Consider the following 24,046-nt stretch of genomic DNA (forward strand, 5'->3'; position numbering starts at 1 on the left):
TAGAAAGGAATAAACACATTGCTGTCATTCGTAATAATCTTTTGCTGCTTTTGCTAGTCTCATTAATGCTTCTTTAGTTCAACTTTCCCTCTTTTACCCCAATGGCTTGTCCTTTATCTATTGCTACATAGTCCCATTCCACCAACAAATTTCACCATGCCTTTTCATGGAAGAAATAGCAATTGGTCAACTGGACTCCAATGCAAAATATTTGTTTTACATGCATTTTTTTTAATGAATGGACAGGCGATCCAGTATTAACCAATTGTATTTGATACTGCTGAAGGCCATTATTGACCCAGTTTGGTCAAAAGGCATCTTGGAAATTTTAAAATGAATAACATACAATAAGAGGATTGCTTCCAGTAGCACCTTAGAGACCAACTAACATATAGTGAGAGGGTCTGGTGACTTCTGTTTCAGTGTATCTGAAGAAGTGTGCATGCACACAAAAGCTCATACCAATAACCAACTTAGTTGGTCTCTAAGGTGCTACTGGAAGGAATTTTCAAATTTTGTTTCGACTACGGCAGACCAATACGGCTACCTACCTGTAACTAATACAATAAGAGGGATGCAGTCCTTTGGCACTTGTGTGATACGTTTACTCCCCGCTGAAACACAAACTAAGCTGTGCTTGGGCCAAGGAAAGCTCATTATGCGACACGTATCACTTTTGGAAACTGAGCCAATTTTGAATGATTACCTTTAATTTTGCTTAAGTTTTGCATCTGACTTTGGAAGTCAACAAGAAACACGTTGTACAAGGCACCGATGGTACGGTATGTGGCACAGCAGATTGCAGGGCCAATGCCGAATTCACAAAAATGACACTCTCCCCTTTCCAGCTCACAAAGCTTCAGTTGGCTGAAAGAGCCGTCCATCAGCACATACAACTAGATACAACCCTATCTGGAAGAACTTTCAGTAGCTGAAGTGAAACTTATGTCACCAGAATAAAGCCAATATGTTGTCGAGTATTTCATAGACTGATATTATCTATGTATGTGTGCTCAAAACCCGGTAATAAGTATTTGCAGGGTGGGAATGGCTGGGAGGGAATGGATGTGACTATGGTTATTTAAGCCTATGGGTAGGCAAACTAAGGCCAAGGGGCCGGATCCGGCCCATTCGCCTTCTCAATCTGGCCCATGAACGGTCCAAGAATCAGTGTGTTTTTACATGAGTAGAATGTGCCCTTTTATTTAAAATGCATCTCTGGGTTATTTGTGGGGCTTGCCTGGTGTTTTTACATGAGTAGAATGTGTGCTTTTATTTCAAAAGCATCTCTGGGTTATTTGTGGGGCATAGGAATTTGTTGATATTTTTTTCTCTCCAAAATATAGTCCGGCCCCCCACAAGGTCTGAGGGACAGTGGACCGGCCCCCTGTTGAAAAAGTTTGCGGACCCCTTTTTAAGCCATTTGGGATAGTGGGGTTAAATACGGAAAAAGTTAAACAGCAGTGGAGTACAGTCGTACCTTAGATGCCAAACGCCTTGGTACTTGGACGTTTTGGCTCCCGAATGTCGCAAACCCGGAAGTGAGTATTCCAGTTTGCAAACGTTCTTTGGAACCCGAATGTCCGACGGGGCTTCCGCTGCTTCCGATTGGCTGCAGGAGCTTCCTGCAGCCAATCAGAAGCCGTGCTTTGGTTTCCGAATGTTTTGGAAGTCGAACAGACTTCCGTAATGGATTCCGTTCGACTTCCGAGGTACGACTGTAGTTGGTCCTAAGAGTTCTTCAGGGGAAGACTCGAGAATGCTTACTAAAAGTACTGGGCTCCTTTGGAAGGAAAAATGGGGTGTCAATTTCAGGAAGGAAGGAAGGAAGGAAGGAAGGAAGGAAGGAAGGAAGGAAGGAAGGTACTAGGCCCAGATTTTTTCTCTCTTAAAAACTTAGAGAGATTTCTAAATTGTACCCAAGGAGGAGACCACCATAGTGGCTCAATCCATCTCAGACATAGTAGTATTCTTTCGTATTTGATAGCAACAATAATTTGTACTGCTGTCAATACTGGCACTCCATACACAACAAAAGCTGGAATTGGGTCACCACAATTCTCTTTCGTTCCTACAGAAAGAAAGAATATATAGTTTCTTCACTTTGTTCCCTTATAAATGCAGCCTACAATTGTACCTGCTCAAAGACAATGACTTCCTCTTTATGTTGTACTTGGCTAGCCAATACTAGGCTATGTGAATTTGTCCATGATCAATGCTTCATCTCCTAGACAAGGCTATTATAATTGCATTAATATTTCTTGTTTATTTCTCGCTCCTCTGTGGAAAATCTATACGGTTTCGTCAATGATCTCTCTTTTATCCAGTTCCATTTTTCACTTGATAGTTCAGTTATAATGCCTGAACAATACTGTACACATTTTTGCCTCTTTTACGATATTCCTGCTAACTTATTTCTCCTGCCTTCCAAATAATCATTTGGAAGGCTGCATTTTAAAATATTTGTATCTTTGGGGATCTTTCGATCTTTTGTATCGCACCTACTGTGTAACAGACCTTTGCGATTTCCCTAAAAATGGTAGTAAGCTCACCTTGAAAGCAAACCCACATTAATTGTGTATTTCTGCAGCATTTCATTATTTGCTAATGCATTGCTCACAACATTCATTTGCAGAATTAGGTATGTGTGGAAATGAAGGCCTTCCAACCTCCCATTAATGCCAGTTCTGTCGTTGCCCCTTTGCAAAATGCGAAGTTGCAGTTGTTTTCCATTCCTTGCAGCCTCCTTCCTTTTCTACTTGCTGCCTTATCTATGGGTGCTTCGTTAAGCTTAACAGTCGTTAAGATTGTTGTTGTTGTTTAGTCGTGTCCGACTCTTCGTGACCCCCTGGACCAGAGCGCGCCAGGCACTCCTGTCTTCCACTTCCTCCCGCAGTTTGGTCAAACGCATGTTAGTAGCTTTGAGAACACTGTCCAACCATCTTGTCCTCTGTCGTCCCCTTCTCCTTGTGCCCTCCATCTTTCCCAACATCAGGGTCTTTTCCAGGGAGTCTTCTCTTTTCATGAGGTGGCCAAAGTATTGGAGCCTCGGCTTCAGGATCTGTCCTTCCAGTGAGCACTCAGGGCTGATTTCCTTCAGAATGGATAGGTTTGATCTTCTTGCAGTCCATGGGACTCTCAAGAGTCTCCTCCAGCACCAGAATTCAAAAGCATCAATTCTCTGACACTTGAGAGCAAGTGTGGTGTAGTGGTTAAGAGTGGTAGTCTCGTAATCTGGGGAACCGGGTTCGCGTCTCCGCTCCTCCACATGCAGCTGCTGGGTGACCTTGGGCCAGTCACACTTCTCTGAAGTCTCTCAGCCCCACTCACCTCACAGAGTGTTTGTTGTGGGGGAGGAAGGGAAAGGAGAATGTAAGCCGCTTTGAGACTCCTTAAAGGGAGTGAAAGGCGGGATATCAAATCCAGTGGCGTAGCGTGGGTTGTCAGCACCCGGGGCAAGGCAAGTAATTTGCGCCCCCTAACCCGTGGATTTTAGCAGGGGGCAGAGAGCTGCGAGTGCAAGCGCGCGCCCCCCAGATGTTGCACCCGGTGCGGCCGGCCCCCCTGCACCCCCCACGCTACGCCACTGATCAAATCCAAACTCTTCTTCTTCGGCGATCAGCCTTCTTTATGGTCCAGCTCTCAGCCTTATCTATGGGTGCTTCGTTAATCTTAACAGTCGTTAAGACTGGATGGCCCCTAATGCCAAGAGAATCCAGGTGAGTTTCTTTAAGAAAGCACTAGCTTGTCCTAGGGGGTACTGGGAGGATCAAAAGCAACTTCTCTCAATTCTGCTGTTTAATTCTGAATTTTTTTCAAGTCTCAGGGCAAAGAGGGGAATTAAGGAGGGGGAGAGGGGCTTTCCTGATGGCTTTGCTTTCATGCCTGAGCTGGTAGAAGAAGAAGAAGAGGAGTTTGGATTTAATACCCCGCTTTATCACTACCCGAAGGAGTCTCAAAGCGGCTAACATTCTCCTTTCCCTTCCTCCCCCACAACAAACACTCTGTGAGGTGAGTGGGGCTGAGAGACTTCAAAGAAGTGTGACTGGCCCAAGGTCACCCAGCAGCTGCAGGTGGAGCAGCGGGGAATCAAACCCGGTTCACCAGATTACGAGTCTACCGCTCTTAACCACTACACCACACTCGCTCAGAACCACCAGCAAGGAGACAAGTGCTCTGAAGTGTCTAGAACCAGGGTGCATTTGATTTAAATCAAATCGATTTAAATCAAATCAATTTAAATCACTAGTCAGTAAGCCTTGATTTAAATCGTTTTTTTGCAGAAAGACTCATTCTTGCTGGTATAATCTTAATATTTACAACCAGATGAAGGTTTCATTTTGGGAATAATAAATTTTCAGTGTAGTTTTTACAGTTATATCCAAAATTACTGATTTGGTTTACTATTAGAAACACATAGACATATAATTATGCAATTACTGTGAGGTTTAATAAGTTGCCTGTTTATATTTGGACAACTTTTCTGCTGTACTTTATTGGAAGGAGAAAAGCAATCATTTCCTTAATAACAATTCAAACAATTTATTTAACTAAAAGAATAACATTATAGCATATGTACCCATGTTTTTTAACGGATGTGGTTAAACGGTGTGGTTTTTTTTATAAAAAAAACTTAGACTAAGTTTTAGCACACATGAAAAACTTAAAACAAAACCTTATTTCCTGATGAATAGCCTTTGGACTATAATGTAACTTAAATAGAAATCTATCTTTAGAAATATTTTTCTTCCAAAAGCATTTTAGTTTGAAAATCTGATTTAAATAAAAAATATATTTTTAAAAAATACATTTTTTAAAAAAATCATTGTTTTTTATCCACCCTGTCTAGAACTCACAGGAGACAATTGGCAGAAAACCTTTCATTTCTTCCCCAAACTTTGCTTTTCTAAGTTTAGAGGGGGAGACAATGGAGATTCCATCTGTTGTTCCTCCCATTGGACTTGTTTCTGAAACACTTTTGGGCACAATTGTTCAAAGCATAATGTAGAAAATGGAAACTTGCTATTATTTCTAGCAATCAGAGAGCATATACAAGTTACTCTTCTTACAAAAGCCTGCCACATCAATGACAAACCAGGCTTTGGAGTTGCCGTAACAACCTTTGGGTTTGATCAACTGCGTCCACGGGGCAAATTTTGTCAAATGGCAGGCATAGATGCATAGCAACCGACTCATCAGCCATGATGATGGAAATAAAAAGACAGAGAATGCAAGATATGGATCACAATTGCTATCACTCAGTGAAATTGCAAGGTTCTTCCTGACGGTAAAAGTGCCATAGAACGAAAAATAGGGAAGAGTCAGAGAGCAGCCTTCACTTTCCCTAAAAAAGTAAAGGACCCCTGACAGATAAGTCCAGTTGCAGACAACTGTGGGGTTGCGGCGCTCATCTCACTTTACAGGCCGAGGGAGCTGGCATTTTGTCTGCAGACAGTTTTTCCGGGTCATGTGGCCAGCAGGACTAAGCCACTTCTGGCGCAACAAAACACCAAAACCAGAGCAGCGCACGGAAACACTGTTTACCTTCCTGGCAGAGTGGTACCTATTTATCTACTTGCACTTTTTGGCGTGCTTTCGAACTGCTAGGTTGGCCGGAGCTGGGACCAAACAATGGGAGCTCACCCCATCACGGGGATTCGAACCGCCAACCTTCTGATCGGCAAGCCCAAGAGGCTCAGGGGTTTAGACAACAGCGCCACGGGAGTCCTACTTTCCCTGTGAAGCTCTTGTTCTTCTGCAGAGATGCCTACCTCCTACTTTAAGAACTCTGCGTCTAAAAAAGATCACAACAGGTCACATTACCTAGCAAGACAAAACTAGGTGAGCATGAAACTAAGGGATGAGGGCTGCACAGTACAGTGGTAGCTTGACTAAAGTCCAGTCTGTTATAAGACCGTTTTGGACTAAGTCCAATTGCAACCTGGAAATGAGTGCTCCCGGTTGAGTCATTTTTTTATATACAGTGGTACCTCTGGTTACATACTTAATTCGTTCCGGAGGTCCGTTCTTAACCTGAAGCACCACTTTAGCTAATGAGGCCTCCCGCTGCTGCTACGCTGCCAGAGCATGATTTCTGTTCTCATCCTGAAGCAAAGTTCTTAACCCGAGGTACTATATCTGGGTTAGCGGAATCTGTAACCTGAAGCGTATGTAACCCAAGGTACCGCTGTATATAAGTTGGGCCCGGCTGCTGTTTTAGGGCTCGCTTTTCATCGTCTGGTTCCTGTTGAGTGTGTTTCGTTTGTTAATTGAGTCCCTCGCTGCTAATCAGAGGCTTCCTGCTGAGTCTGCCAGCTGTTGAGTCCCGAGCACCCACGCAACACAGAGGTGATATTTGGAGGTTTTGTTTTTGCTATTATTATTTTTGTGTGTTTTGGTTTGTGTGGCTTTTTCGGTTTTTTGACTGTGACTTTGTTTTATGGGACTGACCTGTGATCGTGGCTTGTGACTTCATTTTTGTGACTGTGTGGAACCCAGTTCAGCTACTGGTTGATTGTGTGACTGCAGAAATGGATAAAAGCCCCCCATCCAAACAATGACTATCATCAGCGATCAGATATAGGGGTGTCTTCTTGTTGGGACAAGTCTGGATGTATCTTGCCCTATTCTCTACTGGGTTTAGCCAGCACATGAACCAAGTTTACTGTTTAACTTTAGTATCATTTCTCTGTGCCTTTTCTTATGGTAACCCAAATGTAGGACTCTTCAAAAGAATGACCGTCTTGGATCATGGGCCGACGGGCTCTGCCTTCATGCCTCATTTTTTTATTCTATGGCTATTTCTCAAATAAGCTTGCCTATACAAACGCAACCAAAGCCAGTGTGGTGTAGTGGTTAAGAGTGGTAGACTCGTAATCTGGTGAACCAGGTTCGCATCTCCGCTCCTCCACATGCAGCTGCTGGGTGACCTTGGGCTAGTCACACTTCTTTGAAGTCTCTCAGCCCCACTCACCTCACAGAGTGTTTGTTGTGGGGGAAGAAGGGAAAGGAGAATGTAAGCCGCTTTGAGACTCCTTCGGGTAGTGATAAAGCGGGATATCAAATCCAAACTCTTCTTCAAACACTTCTTAAAAGTTGCCTTCCCTCAGGAAAAGCTATGTTGGGTGGATTCCATTTTGTGTCTTTGCTGAGGAGCAAAAGAGGAGGCTATCTCTATATATCTGCAGGAATAATTTATTCTCACAAGGGGTCTGCAGTAATCAAGCAAGCTCTAAGCCACCCTACCTATAATCTATGTTATCTAGGAAAAATAATAATCCTAGAAACATTGCCATTTTTATTTAAAATATTATTTCTTCTTCTTCTTACCTGCATTATCTGATCTGGGAAAATTCTGACTGGCTCATTTTCTATTTCATTAGTGCCTTTATCCTTCTGGTCAGACTTATTAATGAAATGCACTACAACTCAGGTTTGTGTTTCATGGTGATGATATGTGGTTAGGAGTTGGAACCTGAAGAGTCAGCAGATGGATGCTTAAACCAACACAACTATACCCAATTTTTTTTTAAAAAAATTAAAATCTCAAGAGTCCTGCTGCTTTAGACTCCTAAAAGAAAGAAAGAAAGAAAGAGCAGATGGTGGCAGGATGCCAATTTATGATGTGTTTCCGTGTGGCCGTAATCCCAGCAACAGCGATGGAGTAACTAAAACTCTGTCAACAGCAGGCTATGGCTGAAAGTATGGTTAGTCCTGCGCAGGAGTGGGAGTGGAAATGGGCTGAAACATGGAGACAAATCTCACAGGGCAACTTATTTTAAAATTAGGAAGCAGTTGGATAAAAGAAACCCAAGGAAGTCAACCTGGAGTCCACATCTATCATAGGGAGGGAGCCAGAAGAGGAGGAATGCAGGAGAGCATCAGATCAAAAAGGAGGCAGCTGTCAAAAGATAAATAAAACCACTCTGGAAATCAGGGAAAGGAACGTGCAGAGAAATCTAGAGACAAATTCAGATTTTGTCTTTACCACAGGCAAAGCATTTACAGTCAGTCTAAGACCAAAAACATGGGACGCGGGTGGCGCTGTGGGTTAAACCACAGAGCCTAGGACTTGCCGATCAGAAGGTCGGTGGTTCGAATCCCCGTGACGGGGTGAGCTCCCATTGCTCGGTCCCTGCTCCTGCCAACCTAGCAGTTCGAAAGCACCTCAAAGTGCAAGTAGATAAATAGGTACCACTCTGGCGGGAAGGTAAACGGCATTTCCGTGCGCTGCTCTGGTTCGCCAGAAGCGGCTTAGTCATGCTGGCCACATGACCCGGAAGCTGTACGCCGGCTTCCTCGGCCAATAAAGCGAGATGAGCGCCGCAACCCCAGAATCGGCCACGAATGGACCTAATGGTCAGGGGTCCCTTTACCTTTACCTTAAGACCAAAAATGGTTATTTTGTTTTGTTTTTAACAATGGTGTGAGAGGCAGCCATGCTACTGCCTAGGAAGGAATTATAGTAGTACCTCCGGTTGTGGATGGGATCCGTTCCAGAGGTCCGGTTGGATCCCGAGGTTTCCACAACCTGAGGATCGCTTCTGCGCATGCGCATGTGGCGAAACCCAGTAAAATACTTCCGGGTTTGCCGCGCACGCATCCCAAAGTTTACATAACCAGAGGGTTATGTAAATGGAGGTTCAACTGTACTACCCCGCCCCCTCCCTCCTTCTCTCCTCAAACCATAACTTTTCACCACAAGGAAGAATAGTAGACATACGGCAATGTGCTTAGCTCAAGTCTTGCCTGATCCCGACGACCTCCAACTTACAACAAGCTCTTGACTTTTGTTCTCTATACACTGTGCAATAATTTACAATGCATGTAGTCTTTCAGCCCTAACTCAATAACGTACACTATGGTAGTGCTTATCTGTCTTCTGAGTGCTTATCATCACAAAATTATTGACCAATGTAAACTGTAGAACACAAAGAGGCAAGTATTTAGCTATTGAAGGTTTTGTTTCTGTGCTTCATTCTTACACTTCATGGTGAACACTTCTATTTCTGAACTGCTTGGAGAGCTTTTCGTTAATGGGGGGTACAGAAAATATAGATAAATTCCAGGTTGCAGAGGAGAGACATCATTTCAATTTTCATCGTTTTCATGGAGCTCTCTCTCTCTCTCTGTGTGTGTAGTGTAAACTGTCATTTGTTAATGAAAATATGGAGGAAGGAAGGAAATCATGTTGTATGGCACATATTCTGAGAATTCAGTTGTGGCTACAACAGGCTGAATTTTGGGCTGCGGCAGTAAAACCATGGTTTGATGCAGTTCCAAAAATCATCATATGGCACCAAGGTACCTCTGTGGTCTATAAGCCACAAAACAAACAACAACAAAAAACAACAACAGAAAAGAAGGGCATTCAGGTACAAAAACCCTCTATTTCCATCCCCATCAAAGATGTATGAGAAACTTGATTTGTGGTGAACTGACCCAATAGACATTTACTGTGAGGCTAGAGGAGTAGGAGTACAAAAACAGAAGGCTGAAAGCACACTGTTCTGCACTGCAACAGTATAAAAGATTTATCACCAGTTAAACACACAGTGTGATATCCCTCCCTATTCTGCAAAACATTTTTGGCCGGGGAAAGGAGCACCAACAGAGCGAGTGAGAAAGAGATGCCTTCTGCAAGACTTGGAAAGCCATTTTTTAAGGCTGACAATTACTTTAAATCATCGTTATTTATTTTCAAAAGATGACCAGTGAGAGTTTGATAAAAGAAGACGTCTGACAAGTAGAAGATCAATAGAAAAGGGATCTGTTGCACACACATCTGCTGGAATTCTATTCAGGTGCAAGCACAACTGTCTTAACTCTTCCTGCAAGCATTTCCTGGTTTAGCAGTAGCAGATTAAGCCGTATCAGAAAGTGTGGTATAGTCACAAACGAAGCAGTGAAAACGCCCTGAATAGAACATCTGTGAATATTGCTACTGTATGATGGAAAATTGGAAGAAACACATAAGTTTTCCATTTTGGTCCACATAAGTTTTCTGTTTTTGAATTACTCAAAAGTACAATTTGTCAAGAGCAGTGCAGCACATCTGTCAAGTTCCCAGTCTGTTTTAGTTAGAACTTTATTCTAAAGTTACTACTTTATTCTAAATGCTGCGTCACACTCTATGGATGGAAAGATACCAAACTGTTTACACTGGCCTGTATGTCAACCATATTCCTTAAATAGCCAGTGGAGAAGTGAAACCGCTGCTATATGCTTTGGTGTGTATACCAGCAGAAGATCTGACTATCCTATCCTTTTGTCTTGTGCTTTTGCTGTTTCTTTGGAAACCAGAAATCTGATAACTTCATGTAGTCAGCATAAAATAGAATGACGACCTTGTCTAGCACAACACCAGCCAGTATATTTTCCCCCATAAATTAGACATACCATAGCTATGCTGCTATGATCTAATAAGAATCTAAAAGTAATTAACTGATTTTTATAAAAAAATATATATCAAAAACTCAACCTTAATCAAATATGTATTCTTATCAGGGTTCTGAGGCAGCAGTAAATTGGGACATTTAAAAAACTGGGACCTCATCCAATCTGTGATCTGATCAGGGTTCAATGGTTATAATAAATTGGGACTATTAAAACTGGGATCTCATCCAAAACTTTATTTTGTCTAAACCACAGAACCTAGCGGTGCTGCTAAGTCAGGAATATTCAATGAACAGAAATGCTGTGTTGAATTAACTCTTACCAAATAAGATGCAAAAAGTATAGGAGATTCAACGCAGATACACTCATTCTAACATTGCATTGTGGTTATAATAACATTAGCTATGTTTTATTTGAAATTCAATAAGATTTTCTAGTATAATATCTTTCTATATCTATCAATACAATTACTATATAATGTTATTTTAGAAGCAATAATAATAATAATCTATTTCTGCTATCCATTTCGGGCACAACCTGCCTTAACATTGATATCCACTATCACTTGGAAAAGAAAAGAAAAAAGATGAAACATTGCATAGGTTAGAAATAGATTTTCAAGTCTCCAGCATCCCTTCAAATATACAGCCCTGGTTCAAAGGTCACAATAATCCAAACTGTGTCTTACTGGGACCACATAGATGTTTGGGCTCATAGAGAAGAACTCAAATCCACTTTGCTCCTCCCTGGTCTTATTTATTCCCATGCCCCATTGAGCTAAGATGAATCCCAAACTGAAATTAAGATTGCATGAAGAAATAACAACCTCAGATATGCAGATGACACAACTTTAATGGCAGAAAGTGAGGAGGAATTAAAGAACCTTTTAATGAGGGTGAAAGGGGAGAGTGCAAAATATGGTCTGAAGCTCAACATCAAAAAAATGAAGATCATGGCCACTGGGCGCATCACCTCCTGGCAAACAGAAGGGGAAGAAATGGAGGCAGTGAGAGATTTTACCTTCTTGGGCTCTATGATCATGGCAGATGGTGACAGCAGTCATGAAATCAAAAGACGCCTGCTTCTTGGGAGAAAAGCGATGACAAACCTAGACAGCATCTTAAAAAGCAGAGACATCACCTTGCCGACAAAGGTCCATATAGTTAAAGCTATGGCTTTCCCAATAGTGATGTATGGAAGTGAGAGCTGGACCATAACGAAGGCTGATCGCCAAAGAATTGATGCTTTTGAATTATGGTGCTGGAGGAGATTCTTGAGAGTCCCATGGTCTGCAAGAAGATCAAACCTATCCATTCTGAAGGAAATCAGCCCTGAGTGCTCACTGGAAGGAGAGATCGTGAAGCTGAGGCTCCAATACTTTGGCCACCTCATGAGAAGAGAAGACTCCCTGGAAAAAATCCTGATGTTGGGAAAGATGGAGGGCACAAGGAGAGGGGACGACAGAGGACGAGGTGGTTGGACAGTGTTCTTGACAGTGTTCATGCTACCAGCATGAGTTTGACCAAACTGTGGGAGGCAGTGGAAGACAGGAGTGCCTGGCGTGCTCTGGTCCATGGGGTCACGAAGAGTCGGACACGACTAAACGACTAAACAACAACAACAATGTCTGAACCCAGACTTATGGTTAAGCTCTCTCTTCACTAACCCTGAAATGTAGCCAAGATTGGCACAGGAGTAAAAAGAAGATGACTAGGCAGGAGAATGTTGGGCAAAAGATTCCTGCATTGCAGGTGGTTGGATGAAATGACCCTCATGGCCCTTTCTGACTTCTAGGATTCTATGAAAGTGGCTGTGAAGCAACTTTGCCCAGATGCTTGCATGGTCCCAGCAAGCCATAGTTTAGCTTACCGTGCTGCGTAAATCAGTTTCTCTCTCTCCCCATACACATGAATAAAAATGTTTTCTTCTTCTGTGGGATGAATGTAGCTTGTGCAGGATGCTCAGAGCTGCAATATTAAATTCCACTTTCCAGAACATATGTATTGATTTAAAGAGTATTAACATGAGCAAGGCTCAGGACCGGTAAGACAGGGGAGAACAATTCTACGGTGTTGGAAGGCTTCCTAGAAGTAAACCACAAACTTGAAGTCATTTGCAAAGTCCTAGGTCTGAGAATCACTTGCTTAAATATTCAGTCCTTGCCGGCTGCTGAAAATAAGAGCCAGATGTACATTCAACTTCTTACTTTTCTGCTTATACACTTATTTTCTCCAGTGAGAAAACCACAGGCACAAGTGTTTTTATTAAGAAAATAAGCTCCTATCACAAAGGTACCAGCATCAAAATTTAACTGTATGCAAGGCTGTGCCAGTGGAGTTCCATTGGCTCAATGGGACTTTTGTTCCCTCTCTTTCTTCCCCAGTAAGCCCCCCACATATGCTCCAGAAAATCCCCCCCAAGCTTCTGGAGCTTATTTCGAGGCAGCAGGAGCAAGGGCAGGGACTGGATAGGACAGGACAAGGAGACCAACGTCTGATGCAGTGCATTGGCTATGGCCCCAAAAGATGTTAAAGCAAAGATTATGGGATAATGCACACAGTGACTTGCGATCTCGATCACACGCAGTCTGTAGTCCGCTGGTAGTAGGAGTACAATATGGGTATGTCTTTAAGTTAACATCTTACATCAAAAACCTGACAGTACCAAACTATCGAAGGCTTTTCACCAAAGCCAGACTAAACGTCTTTCCTTCTGCAGTGTTGGATGGCAGGTTGAGAGGAGTTCCCTACCAGGACAGACTTTGCTCGTGTGCTCAAGACATCGATTCCATAAAACATATTTTGTTGCACTGTGCAAAATATGAGCAAGCCAGGGCTGAACTGATACTACCCTTGCTGGTACCTTTCCCAGGAAAATCAGAGGCTCACTATGTCAGGTTCCTATTGGAAGACCGGACAAATGCTAGAACATTAGCAGTGGCAAAGTTTTTATCGGTGGTTGCAAGAACAAATAATCCCTATATTCTGAACAAAATGCTTGTTTAAACTGGAGGTGGGCTGTATGAATTGTGTATTGCTTTGTAATGATTTGTTGGGTCTCTGGACTGTAATAAAGATTGATGATTGATGATATTTACAATTTATATTCTATCATGAGCTTTTGTGGAAAAATACAATAAATTATCACATATATACACCAATTTTTGTGTGTGTATCTCTATTTATTTATCAGCAGAAATATGTAAGGATCTCCTGAAAATAAGAATCTCAGTGGGGATAGGAGAAAGAGGTAAATAATCAAGAAAACAGCTCTCTTTCAGCAGATATTAATATTAAATTCAGTTTTTAAGAAGAGGACAGATTATCACAAAGTACAAGCTACTCAATACATCTGGTTTACTTTAGATAGATCTTCAAAGACAAGAAAATTAAAAAGCAACATGAATAGCCTCCTAGGTATGAGTGAGGGAGACACTTTTCATTTCAGAAAAGGAAGCCTATCTCTCCCCATATTGAAAGTTTAATCTGTAGTGGTTTAAGACTGAATCATCTCAATTAAAAAGAAAATACACTGAAAGTAATGTTTTCCTTTTATGGGTAGACTTTAAGCCTTTGAAGCTGGTCTAGCCAAATTTTGAAAAGCAGCAGCTACACAATGACTTTATGCATACCATAAAACAGATTCACTCTGATGAGATAATAGCTCGGATTACGAAGGACTAGTAATCTGCTCTCTGCGAAAACTGTATCTCTGGGAAATGAAGAACAGCAGTGGTCTCCTTATGGAGAACGGATCTTTAGTTTTGAGTCACTGATGTGTCAAGGGTGACTTTCACCTACAGCTTTAGCACATTGTTGGCTGGACCAACAAATATTCTCGTGTCTAAATGGCTAGGTAAAGGGACCCCTGATCATTAAGTCCAGTCACGGATGAGTCTAGGGTTGTGGCGCTCATCTCGCTTTACTGGCCGAGGGAGCCGACGTTTGTCCGCAGGCAGTTTTCCCGGGTCATGTGGCCAGCACGACTAAGCCGTTTCTGGCAAAACTAGAGCAGCGCACGGAAACACCATTTACCTTCCCGCCAGAGTGGTACCTATTTATCTACTTGCATTTTGACGTGCTTTCGAACTGCTAGGTTGGTAGGAGCTGGGACCAAGCAACGGGAGCTCACCCCGTCGCAGGGATTTGAACCGCCGATCTTCTGATCGGCAAGCCCTAGGATCTGTGGTTTAGACCACAGCGCCACCTGTGTCCTGCCTATCTAAATGGCTAGCCAGTTGTCATCTGACTGGTTTTGTCCGGCTATTGCCACTCATAGATGAGCAGCTTCTTCCAGGCATGAAAGACACTGAACATTTACCAGAAGCTTCAAATAATAATAATAATAATAATAATAATAATAATAATAATAATAATTTATTATTTATACCCCGCCCATCTGGCTGGGCCTCCCCAGCCACTCTGGGCGGCTTCCATAAAAACCAAAAATACAGTAAAATATCACACGTTAAAAACTTCCCTGAACAGGGCTGCCTTAAGATGTCTTCTGAATGTCAGGTAGTTGTTTATCGCTTTGACATCTGCTGGGAGGGTGTTCCACAGGGCGGGCGCCACTACCGAGAAGGCCCTCTGCCTGTAGCTTTGCTTCTCGCAATGAGGGAACTGCCAGAAGGCCCTCGGAGCTGGACCTCAGTGTCCGGGCAGAACGATGGGGGTAGAGACGCTCCTTCAGGTATACTGGGCCGAGGCTGTTTAGGGCTTTAAAGGTCAGCACCAACACTTTGAATTGTGCTCGGAAACGTACTGGGAGCCAATGTAGGTCTTTCAAGACCGGTGTTATATGGTCTCGGCGCCCGCCCCCAGTCACCAGTCTAGCTGCCGCATTCTGGATTAGTTGTAGTTTCCGAGTCACCTTCAAAGGTAGCCCCACGTAGAGTGCATTGCAGTAGTCCAAGCGGGAGATAACCAGAGCATGCACCACTCTGGCGAGACAGTCTGCAGGCAGATAGGGTCTCAGCCTACGTACAAGATGGAGCTGGTAAACAGCTGCCCTGGACAAAGATTTGACCTGTGCCTCCATGGAAAGCTGTGAGTCCAAAATGACTCCCAGGCTGCGCACCTGGTCCTTCAGGAGCACAGTTACCCCATTCAGGACCAGGGAATCCTCCACACCTGCCCGCCTCCTGTCCCCTAAAAACAGTACTTCTGTCTTGTCAGGATTCAACCTCAATCTGTTAGCCGCCATCCATCCTCCAACCGCCTCCAGACACTCACACAGGACCTTCACCGCCCTCACTGGTTCTGATTTAAAAGAGAGGTAGAGCTGGGTATCATCCGCATACTGATGAACACCCAGCCCAACTCCTGATGATCTCTCCCAGCGGCTGCATGTAAATGTTGAAAAGCATGGGGGAGAGGACAGAACCCTGAGGCACCCCACAAGTGAGAGGTGCAGTTTAGCTATGTTTACAATGTGGACTACGCCCTCTGTGCCAGCATCTCCACAGGAACCTCCAACGCACAAGCAGTCAGTGCCGGAGGTGAGGAGGGGAAGAAATCTGCACATTTGAGCTTTGGCTGAAAAGAAAGCCAGCTCCAACCACAGCTCCAAAGACACTTAAAAACAGGAAGGAATAGGAAAACATGGCGCCCATGCTGTAGAAATGCGAATAAGAAAATCTAAATAATACACACATAAGTGGTGGTCAGGTATTTAAACAATTTAAAAAGTACTTTACCACTGGCCTTTTCTAAGACTTATGTGGATTTTTTTCCAGCAGTAAGACTTGACATCTGCACATTCTTGGCTGATTGGGCTAAATGGCTGCGATCATCCCTGCCAGGTGTCAGAACATCCCATTTACTGTTGAAAAGACACTTGACAGCCATTCTAGCCAATCTACACTTACAGAGGACATTGTGCTTCCTTAACTAAAATTCTTTTGAAGAGCTCACCCGTCAGCCTTTGTGACAACAGAAGATTTCCTGGAAATGTTTATCACAGAACTGTTCCCATCAGTTGGGCCCAGTCAGAACCAAGATGGCCGCTTTCAGAGTAATCCTATTTGTGCGTTGGAGACATTTCTTCCTTCACAGAAGGAATTGCTTCATTTGACAGCAGGCTTTCCCTCTGACTTCTCTGAGATGCTTTCACTCTTTTTTCTTGACAACCAAGCCAGGAATGAGGTCAGGCTGATCAGACAGGTTGGCCCCAATCTCTTTGCAGACAACACAACCGAGTGACTGGGCGGGAGAAGAAGAGAGCATGTTGGGTATTTTTACATTTGTCTGGTGTTACGCGTTAGACCAGGCTTCCTCAACCTCGGCCCTCCAGATGTTTTTGGCCTACAACTCCCATGATCCCTAGCTAGCAGGACCAGTGGTCAGGGATGCTGGGAATTGTAGTCTCAAAACATCTGGAGGGCTGAGGTTGAGGAAGCCTGCGTTAGCCCAAGGCAATCTTTATCTCTCCAGTCTCAATGGCTGGCCAGACTGGCCAATTCTTATCTGACTGGTTGGGCTTCACTCCTACCATCCAAAGAGCAGCTGCTTCTTTGAGGCTTCTCTCCCCGGAGTGGACAGCACCACTGAAAATGCAGTTTTCACCTAGCAGTATTGTAGGAACCCAGGGGTTTTTTTGCATCCAACGTGCACCACACGTGAAACTGTGCGTGGGCCACAGCAAGCCAAAAGAACTGGAATGTGTAAAACTGTGACACCCGCAAAAACAAAACAAAATCCTACATTGGCCTATTTCACCAGTCCTTGGTTAACGGAGGCCTCAGTATTGGGTGGAAGGAGGCCAGTGTATCAGAATCTTTCTTCTGAAGAGCAGCACAGAGTTAGGCCAGAGTGCTTGGCCTTGGACTAATTCTCTCCCTGTTTCCCTTCACCACCAACACCAACAAAATCTGCCATGTTACCAGGCATGGAAAGTGAGCAGTAGGAGGCTAACGAACTTTTACCAATGATACCGAATTTGTTGTTGTTGTTGTTGTTTAGTCATTTGGTCGTGTCCGACTCTTCGTGACCCCATGGACCAGAGCACGCCAGGCACTTCTGTCTTCCACTGCCTCCCACAGTTTGGTCAAACTCATGATGGTAGCTTCGAGAACACTGTCCAACCACCTCATCCTCTGTCGTCCCCTTTTCCTTGTGCCCTCCATCTTTCCCAACATCAGGATTTTTTCCAGGGAGTCTTCTCTTCTCATGAGGTGGCCAAAGTATTGGAGCCTCGGCTTCAGGATCTGTCCTTCCAGTGAGCACTCAGGGCTGATTTCCTTCAGAATGGATAGGTTTGATCTTCTTGCTTTCCATGGGACTCTCAAGAGTCTCCCCCAACACCATAATTCAAAAGCAGCAATTCTTCGGCGATCAGCCTTCTTTATGGTCCAGATACCGAATTAGGAGAGCAATTAAAATCTCCTACAAGGCCAAGTTGTTTGTACCTGTGGCTTTCGCACACCACATACAATACTCCTTTCAGCTCTGGGCCCGTCAATTGTTACGTTTTACTATAAATTAATTTCTCTCCTAGTAAGGAATGTGCAGAGTCTACATTCTAGTAAATCTTTCCTGAAGCTTTCGTCCATTTGGAAGGCAAGACAAAGTATGCAGCTAGTGAAGTCATAGTGGCAGCAAGATCTACGGCACCGACTCGCTGTGCAGTCGCCGTTGCCAATATGTGCATTAAAATCTTAGGCCTGAATTACATTATACATTATGGGATTAGTGAATCTGGGGACAGGGTTATAAAACTCATCTTTACTGTCTATGTAAGCTATCATTAGGTGAGCAGTCAATAACAACATAAAGCACTAAAGTTCCAGTCAACTGGATAACTTAGAGCTTATCTTTCAAACTCTCCTGCAATTCCACCCCTCCCAGTAATATGTCACAAGGAAGGAAGCTTTCCCTTTTTCTTGTTGTTAATATCATCTGCTACCTTTCCAAGGGCTGAGCAATAAATTATTTTTACCAGCCCAAACAAGGCTCCTGAGTTACTTCAGACTTGTCTTCCCTAGGGACCAGTTCACACTGTAAATGCGTGTTCGTCATTTGATGACTGAAGCATCACACAGGCGATTTGTATCTGCAAACAAGCTAGGTAAAGGGTAAAGGGACCCCTGACCATTAGGTCCAGTCGTGACCGACTCTGGGGTTGCGGCGCTCATCTCGCTTTATTGGCCGAGGGAGCCGGCGTACAGCTTCCGGGTCATGTGGCCAGCATGACTAAGCCGCTTCTGGCGAACCAGAGCAGCGCACGGAAACGCCGTTTACCTTCCCGCTGGAGCGGTACCTATTTATTTACTTGCAGTTTGACGTGCTTTCAAACTGCTAGGTTGGCAGGAGCAGGGACTGAGCAACGGGAGCTCACCCCGTCGCGGGGATTCGAACCGCCGACCTTCTGATCGGCAAGTCCTAGGCTCTGTGGTTTAACCCACAGCGCCACCCACGTCCCATGCAAACAAGCTATCACTCATCTTATCCATCCATTCATCCAAAAATACAGTCAGCATAAAATAATCACGGAGTGCCAACCAGTAGTACAGGTGGTCGCAGACACCATGGGTTTGAAGATAGTTATTTCTCAAGCAGCTTGGCTCATCAGGTTAGACGGGGAAAAACTGTGGAACTGCATGCATGTGCTAGTACGAAGCATTCCTACATGCTGCAATGGACTTGTGACGCAGTTGCTAGCTACCACTGCTCCACGCAATGTGAGCTTGAAAGTGAGGTTATGTAGATATGACAGAGAAAACAGAAATAGCCTGCTTATCTCAAGTCATCCTTTGGGAATTCACTGGATAAGCATCCCCCCCTCCCTTACAACAGAATTAAAAGGATATGAAATTGCCCAGTGGGAAAAAAGGTGATATTTCAGCTCTTGTTAATTGTGGGATAAGAATCAAATATGTGAGTTAAAAATATCATCTAGGTTCATCAGCTTCTAAGCACACCTGCTGTTCTCCATTTCAGTCTCAAACATTTCCAGGTCAGAAAGGTGAATAATTATTAGAGAAGATAAACCAGAATTATAAAGGCATTGAACTGACTGTTTTTAATAGGTTCTTACCAATTAACTGTCACTCCAGGGAATACATTCTATTTCAGAGGAGAATTTATCACTAAAAGAAATGTTAACAACAATTATTCCACGTCCAATTGGAACATTAGCCCTAGAAACAGACGGGATCATTCCTTCAAGTCTGCCAACGATTTTGCAAATGACACTGGCCCTTTAACAGATGGGACGCATACTTCTTAGCTTGCCAGGATCCTAATAAAAGACATTGGCTCCTGTAAATGAAGGACACATACCTCTCAAATTGCCAGCATCCAAACGGGGAGTTAGAAGTTGAAAATAAAGGAGAACCCAGGCTAGCAGTACTAGGCATATGTTACAGAAATTTCAGTACCACCGGTGCAAACCTTGGCCAAATACTAATTAATTTGTAAAGACCACTTATGTATATTCAGGATAAAGTTCCATTTCTACTAGACAGACTGTCAGTTGTGCCATAACAGAAACTGGGGAGGTAGTGTTTCGCTTTTCAGTTTGTTTGGCATGGCTGCTGATTTTGTGACTGTCAGATATTGTTAGAAGATTTCATCGTTCTAGAAAGCTTTGATCATATTTTTATGTAGAAAATCATGTTATAAACAAACTATAATGAAACAATTTGCTGCACTGAGCAACCAGAACTAATTAACAGAATTAATTTTGTTCATTGCTGGGTGATGTGGTCTTGTATTTTATGACATTTAAAGGATTTTTTTCATTGTTTTTCTTATGAGTTGGCAGTTTATAAATGCCCCAACAAACAAACAAACAAACAAACAAACAATAACCATTAGTCTTCTGGTCACAAGTTGTGACCCACCAAGCCAAATAATGTGCGTAAGCCATGCACCACAAACTTACCTTTTCTTGTTCCCTAGCAGATCAGGGCTCTAAATGACACATGGAGCCTAAATGTTTACAGCTGGCTCCCTGCTGCAAATGTTACCATCACAACACATAAAAAGTGATGTGAAAAAGTAGGCAGGGTCATTCCACCTGCTTGCATGAATGCAATTGTGAGATGAAGAACACCTGAGAAGGTTTTAAGTATTTACCTGTACTTGGGATCTCTTTCCCTCCCCCCCACCTCTTTCAGTGCAGAAACAGATACAGCTTGAATTATGAAGGAAGAGATGGGGGTGGGGGTCTTTAATTAAATCCACAAACCCACCCCTTATCTCCACCCATTAATTATCTTTCAGAGACAGAAGCTAAGCAGGCCAGTGCAAAAGGCTGGGGGGAGAACTCACTTTGGGCTGGTTCAAGGAAATCCTAGGTATAGCTGTGACAGGACAGACTCTAGAGCAGGCATAGGCAAACTTGGTCCTCCAGATGTTTTGGGACTACAACTCCCATGATCCCTAGCTAGCAGGACCAGTGGTCAGGGATGATGGGAAATGTAGTCTCAAAACATCTGGAGTGTCGAGTTTGCCTATGCCTGCTCTAGTGCTTTGCAAAGAGGATGTTCAATGCACACAGGGTTCAGACATGACTGTCTGGTTAGGGCCAGAGTTAAGGAAGGTAAATTCCAGCTGCAGTCAACGAAGAATCTCATATGGTTGCTTTCCTTCCAACCTAGCCAACTCGTTGTGCTGATTGAGATCCAAAATAATGTGTCCAGATTGACTGACCTGCAAACAGGTATTTGCCTGAAACCATCAACTTTGGCCCTGTTTTTGCACGGAACCCTTAACCAGTTTGTTTCTGGCTGTTCTGGGGGAAGGGAACATAGAGGTACCACTACTCAGCATGTTTCCCAACCATCTCCAAGTTACTCCCCCGCCGCCTGCTTTGGGTTGAAATGCCAGAGCGTCCAACCTAGAGATGGCTGCACAGTGATGGTTCACGATGTGGGTTGACCGAAATGAACAGGGGACCTGAGAGTGAGAAGAAGTCTTCCCCTTTTCCAGGGATGTTAGGCATCAAGCACGGCCTTGTCACTAGTACGGTGAAACGTGCTAATAATAGATGCAAGGAAACAAAGGCCGTGTGTAGTGCAGGCTTCCTCAACCTCGGCCCTCCAGCTGTTTTGGGACTACAACTCCCATGATCCCTAGCTAGCAGGACCAGTGGTCAGGGATGGTGGGAATTGTAGTCTCAAAACATCTGGAGGGCCGAGGTTGAGGAAGCCTGGTGTAGTATGTGGTGGACATGTAAAGAGGTAAAAGCTTACTGGGAAATGATACATAATGAGTTAAAAAAATGTATAAAAACACTTTTGTTAAAAAGAACCGGAAGCATTTTCATTGGGTACATTGGGTACCAAAGGGAGAAAAGAATTATTTATGTATGCAACAATTGCAGCAAGAATCCTCTTAGCCTAGAGTGGCTGGGGAAACCCAGCCAGATGGGCATGGTATAAATAATAAGTAAGAATAAGAATAATTATTAAAAATGGAAACAACAAGAAATACCAACGAAAGGAGAGTGGCAGATGAAGATAATGGACTTTGCGGAACTGGAGAAGCTGACAGGAAAACGACCGGCATGATCAAGTATTCCAAGAAGACTGGAGGAAATTTACACAATATTTGAAGGACCATTGTGAGCAATTAACAACACTAGCAGGGTTGTGAGAAGACAATTGTTCTTACCTTTTATATTGATTCAAAAATTGTGACATTCTGAATGAGTGAAACATAAGTAGGAGAATGAATAAATGCTATGATATCAAGTTTAACTCTAAAAACCAAGAGGCGGGAGGGAGGGGAGTCAAAGCTAGTAAGAGCAAAAGAAGTTAGGTGGATAATGAGGATGTGTTTAAATATTATGAGATGGAAACTCAATACAGTGGTACCTCGGGTTAAGTACTTAATTCGTTCCAGAGGTCTGTACTTAACCTGAAACTGTTCTTAACCTGAAGCACCACTTTAGCTAATGGGGCCTCCTGCTGCTGCCGCACCGCCGGAGCACGATTTCTGTTCTTATCCTGAAGCAAAGTTCTTAACCTGAGGTAATATTTCTGGGTTAGCAGAGTCTGTAACCTGAAGCGTATGTAACCTGAAGCATATGTAACCTGAGGTACCACTGTAAAAATATTATAAAAAACAAACAAACAAAACCAGTGTGTGGCGAAGCAAAGTGAGGCTTGCTGTGGCTCAAGAGTCTGGCAAAAGACTGAGGAGAGGTAACAACATGGCTGTCTGCAAGAGAGGAATGACTGACACACTGGTTGCAGGATGACTGGGGTGCCATGGAAGCTGTATCTGCTCTGACTTCTTGCCCATCTTCAGTGAACACAGGACAAAGCCTCTCCTTTTCCAAGAGGGGAGGTGTTGTGGGCGGGACACGATTTCTGTGACATGCAGGGGGCGTTATGCCCCCTGCCCCACTCACCTGGCTGGCGCACCACGCCCACAGGTAAGTGCCCACCTGGGCGGCTTGAGGGGGCGTGGTTTGCAGTTTAAGTTACTGCTGCGCCAGCCATTCCACCTCATTTCCGCCTTCTCGTCACCCACCCTCCACTCCCTTAGAGTTTAGGGCTTAGTTTTCTCTTGACCTTGCTATGGACCTTAGGTTGGTCACCCAGGTTGCCCAGGGGGCCTGGTAGTAATTTTTCCATCTGGCATTAGGCCTTTTGGTTTTTTCGCCTACCTTGTAGCAATCGTCACAACTTTCTTGGTATTGGCGGTTAGGTTAGGCATTGGAATGTGTTGTTGGTGTGTGGAAGGGCTAGGTGTGGCCATCGCCTACCCCTTCAAATTTGGGTATTCCATTAAAGGAATCCGGTGGTCGTGGATCCTGTCCGATGCTTGTGTGGCGGGGGGCCATGACACGACCCTCGGTGACATCAGGGGAGAGCCTATAGTTGTATTAGCATCAACAGGCTCCACCTTCTGATGAATAAACCCCCTTTGGGCTCACCCCTCTCTGAGTGGGTGGAGTCAATCTGTCATGTTCCAGTGCCTAATCCAATACCTTCTCACTTGCTGTAATCAATAAAGTTGTGGCCTTTTCTTGCCCATTAACCTTATATTCCGTGTCTGTGTGTCTTCATTCCACAAAGCGGGGATCGGGTCCTCGAACCACAAAATGTACCTGTCGCTCAGACTCACCTTTCCCGCTCCTCCTTCATCTTTTCCAGGTCCTCTTCTCTGAGGGTGCCATGCTTGGAGTTTCCCTTCTGATCACCTTTGGCACCTTTCTCCTCTTTTTTCTTGCCAAACCTAATTAGGAAAGGTGAGATTAAAGGAGGCTTAGAAACAGGAGGAAAAGGGGGCATAAACCCAAACCCACGTGATTTAAACAAGTACAGTATAATGTGCATCTGCTTCTGCTACAAGTTGGATCTTCCTAACAGAGGGTCCATGTTGTGCTCGGCCCCTGAAACTCTTCCCCAAACTGGCTTGTGGGTGGGGCTTGCATCGCTCCAAGCCAGTGGTGCCACAGTTATGCCACTGGCCTTTAGCCAACTGGCATCATGGCAAAGGTTGGGGGTTGGGGGTATAGCGTGTTCTCCATAATAGAGAGCATGAGTTGCGGTGGGGGCCAAAAAGGCCACCCCACTGTTGTTGGGCAAATTGGCCACATGCTGTGATTGGGCAAGGAGTGTTGCTGGGGAGAATCTTATGTTGCTAAAGTATGGGAGGGGTCAGAGGTCTTAAATGCAGGGCTCGCAGCCTGGGGC

At 44.0% G+C, this 24,046-nt stretch overlaps 1 protein-coding gene across 3 annotated transcripts in view; it reads right to left on the reverse strand.

Moving 5' to 3' along the window:
* The window catches only part of PARD3B (par-3 family cell polarity regulator beta), a 617,714-nt gene that overhangs the window by 181,719 nt on the left and 411,949 nt on the right, over positions 1-24,046 (reverse strand). For all 3 annotated transcript variants that reach the window (XM_053366051.1, XM_053366062.1, XM_053366043.1), the window contains one exon: positions 23,475-23,585. In XM_053366051.1, coding sequence (XP_053222026.1) covers positions 23,475-23,585 — 111 coding nt within the window. The remainder of the gene's footprint in view (positions 1-23,474; positions 23,586-24,046) is intronic.

This window comes from Podarcis raffonei, chromosome 1 (assembly GCF_027172205.1).
Source record: "Podarcis raffonei isolate rPodRaf1 chromosome 1, rPodRaf1.pri, whole genome shotgun sequence".
Taxonomy (NCBI): Eukaryota; Metazoa; Chordata; class Lepidosauria; order Squamata; family Lacertidae; genus Podarcis; species Podarcis raffonei.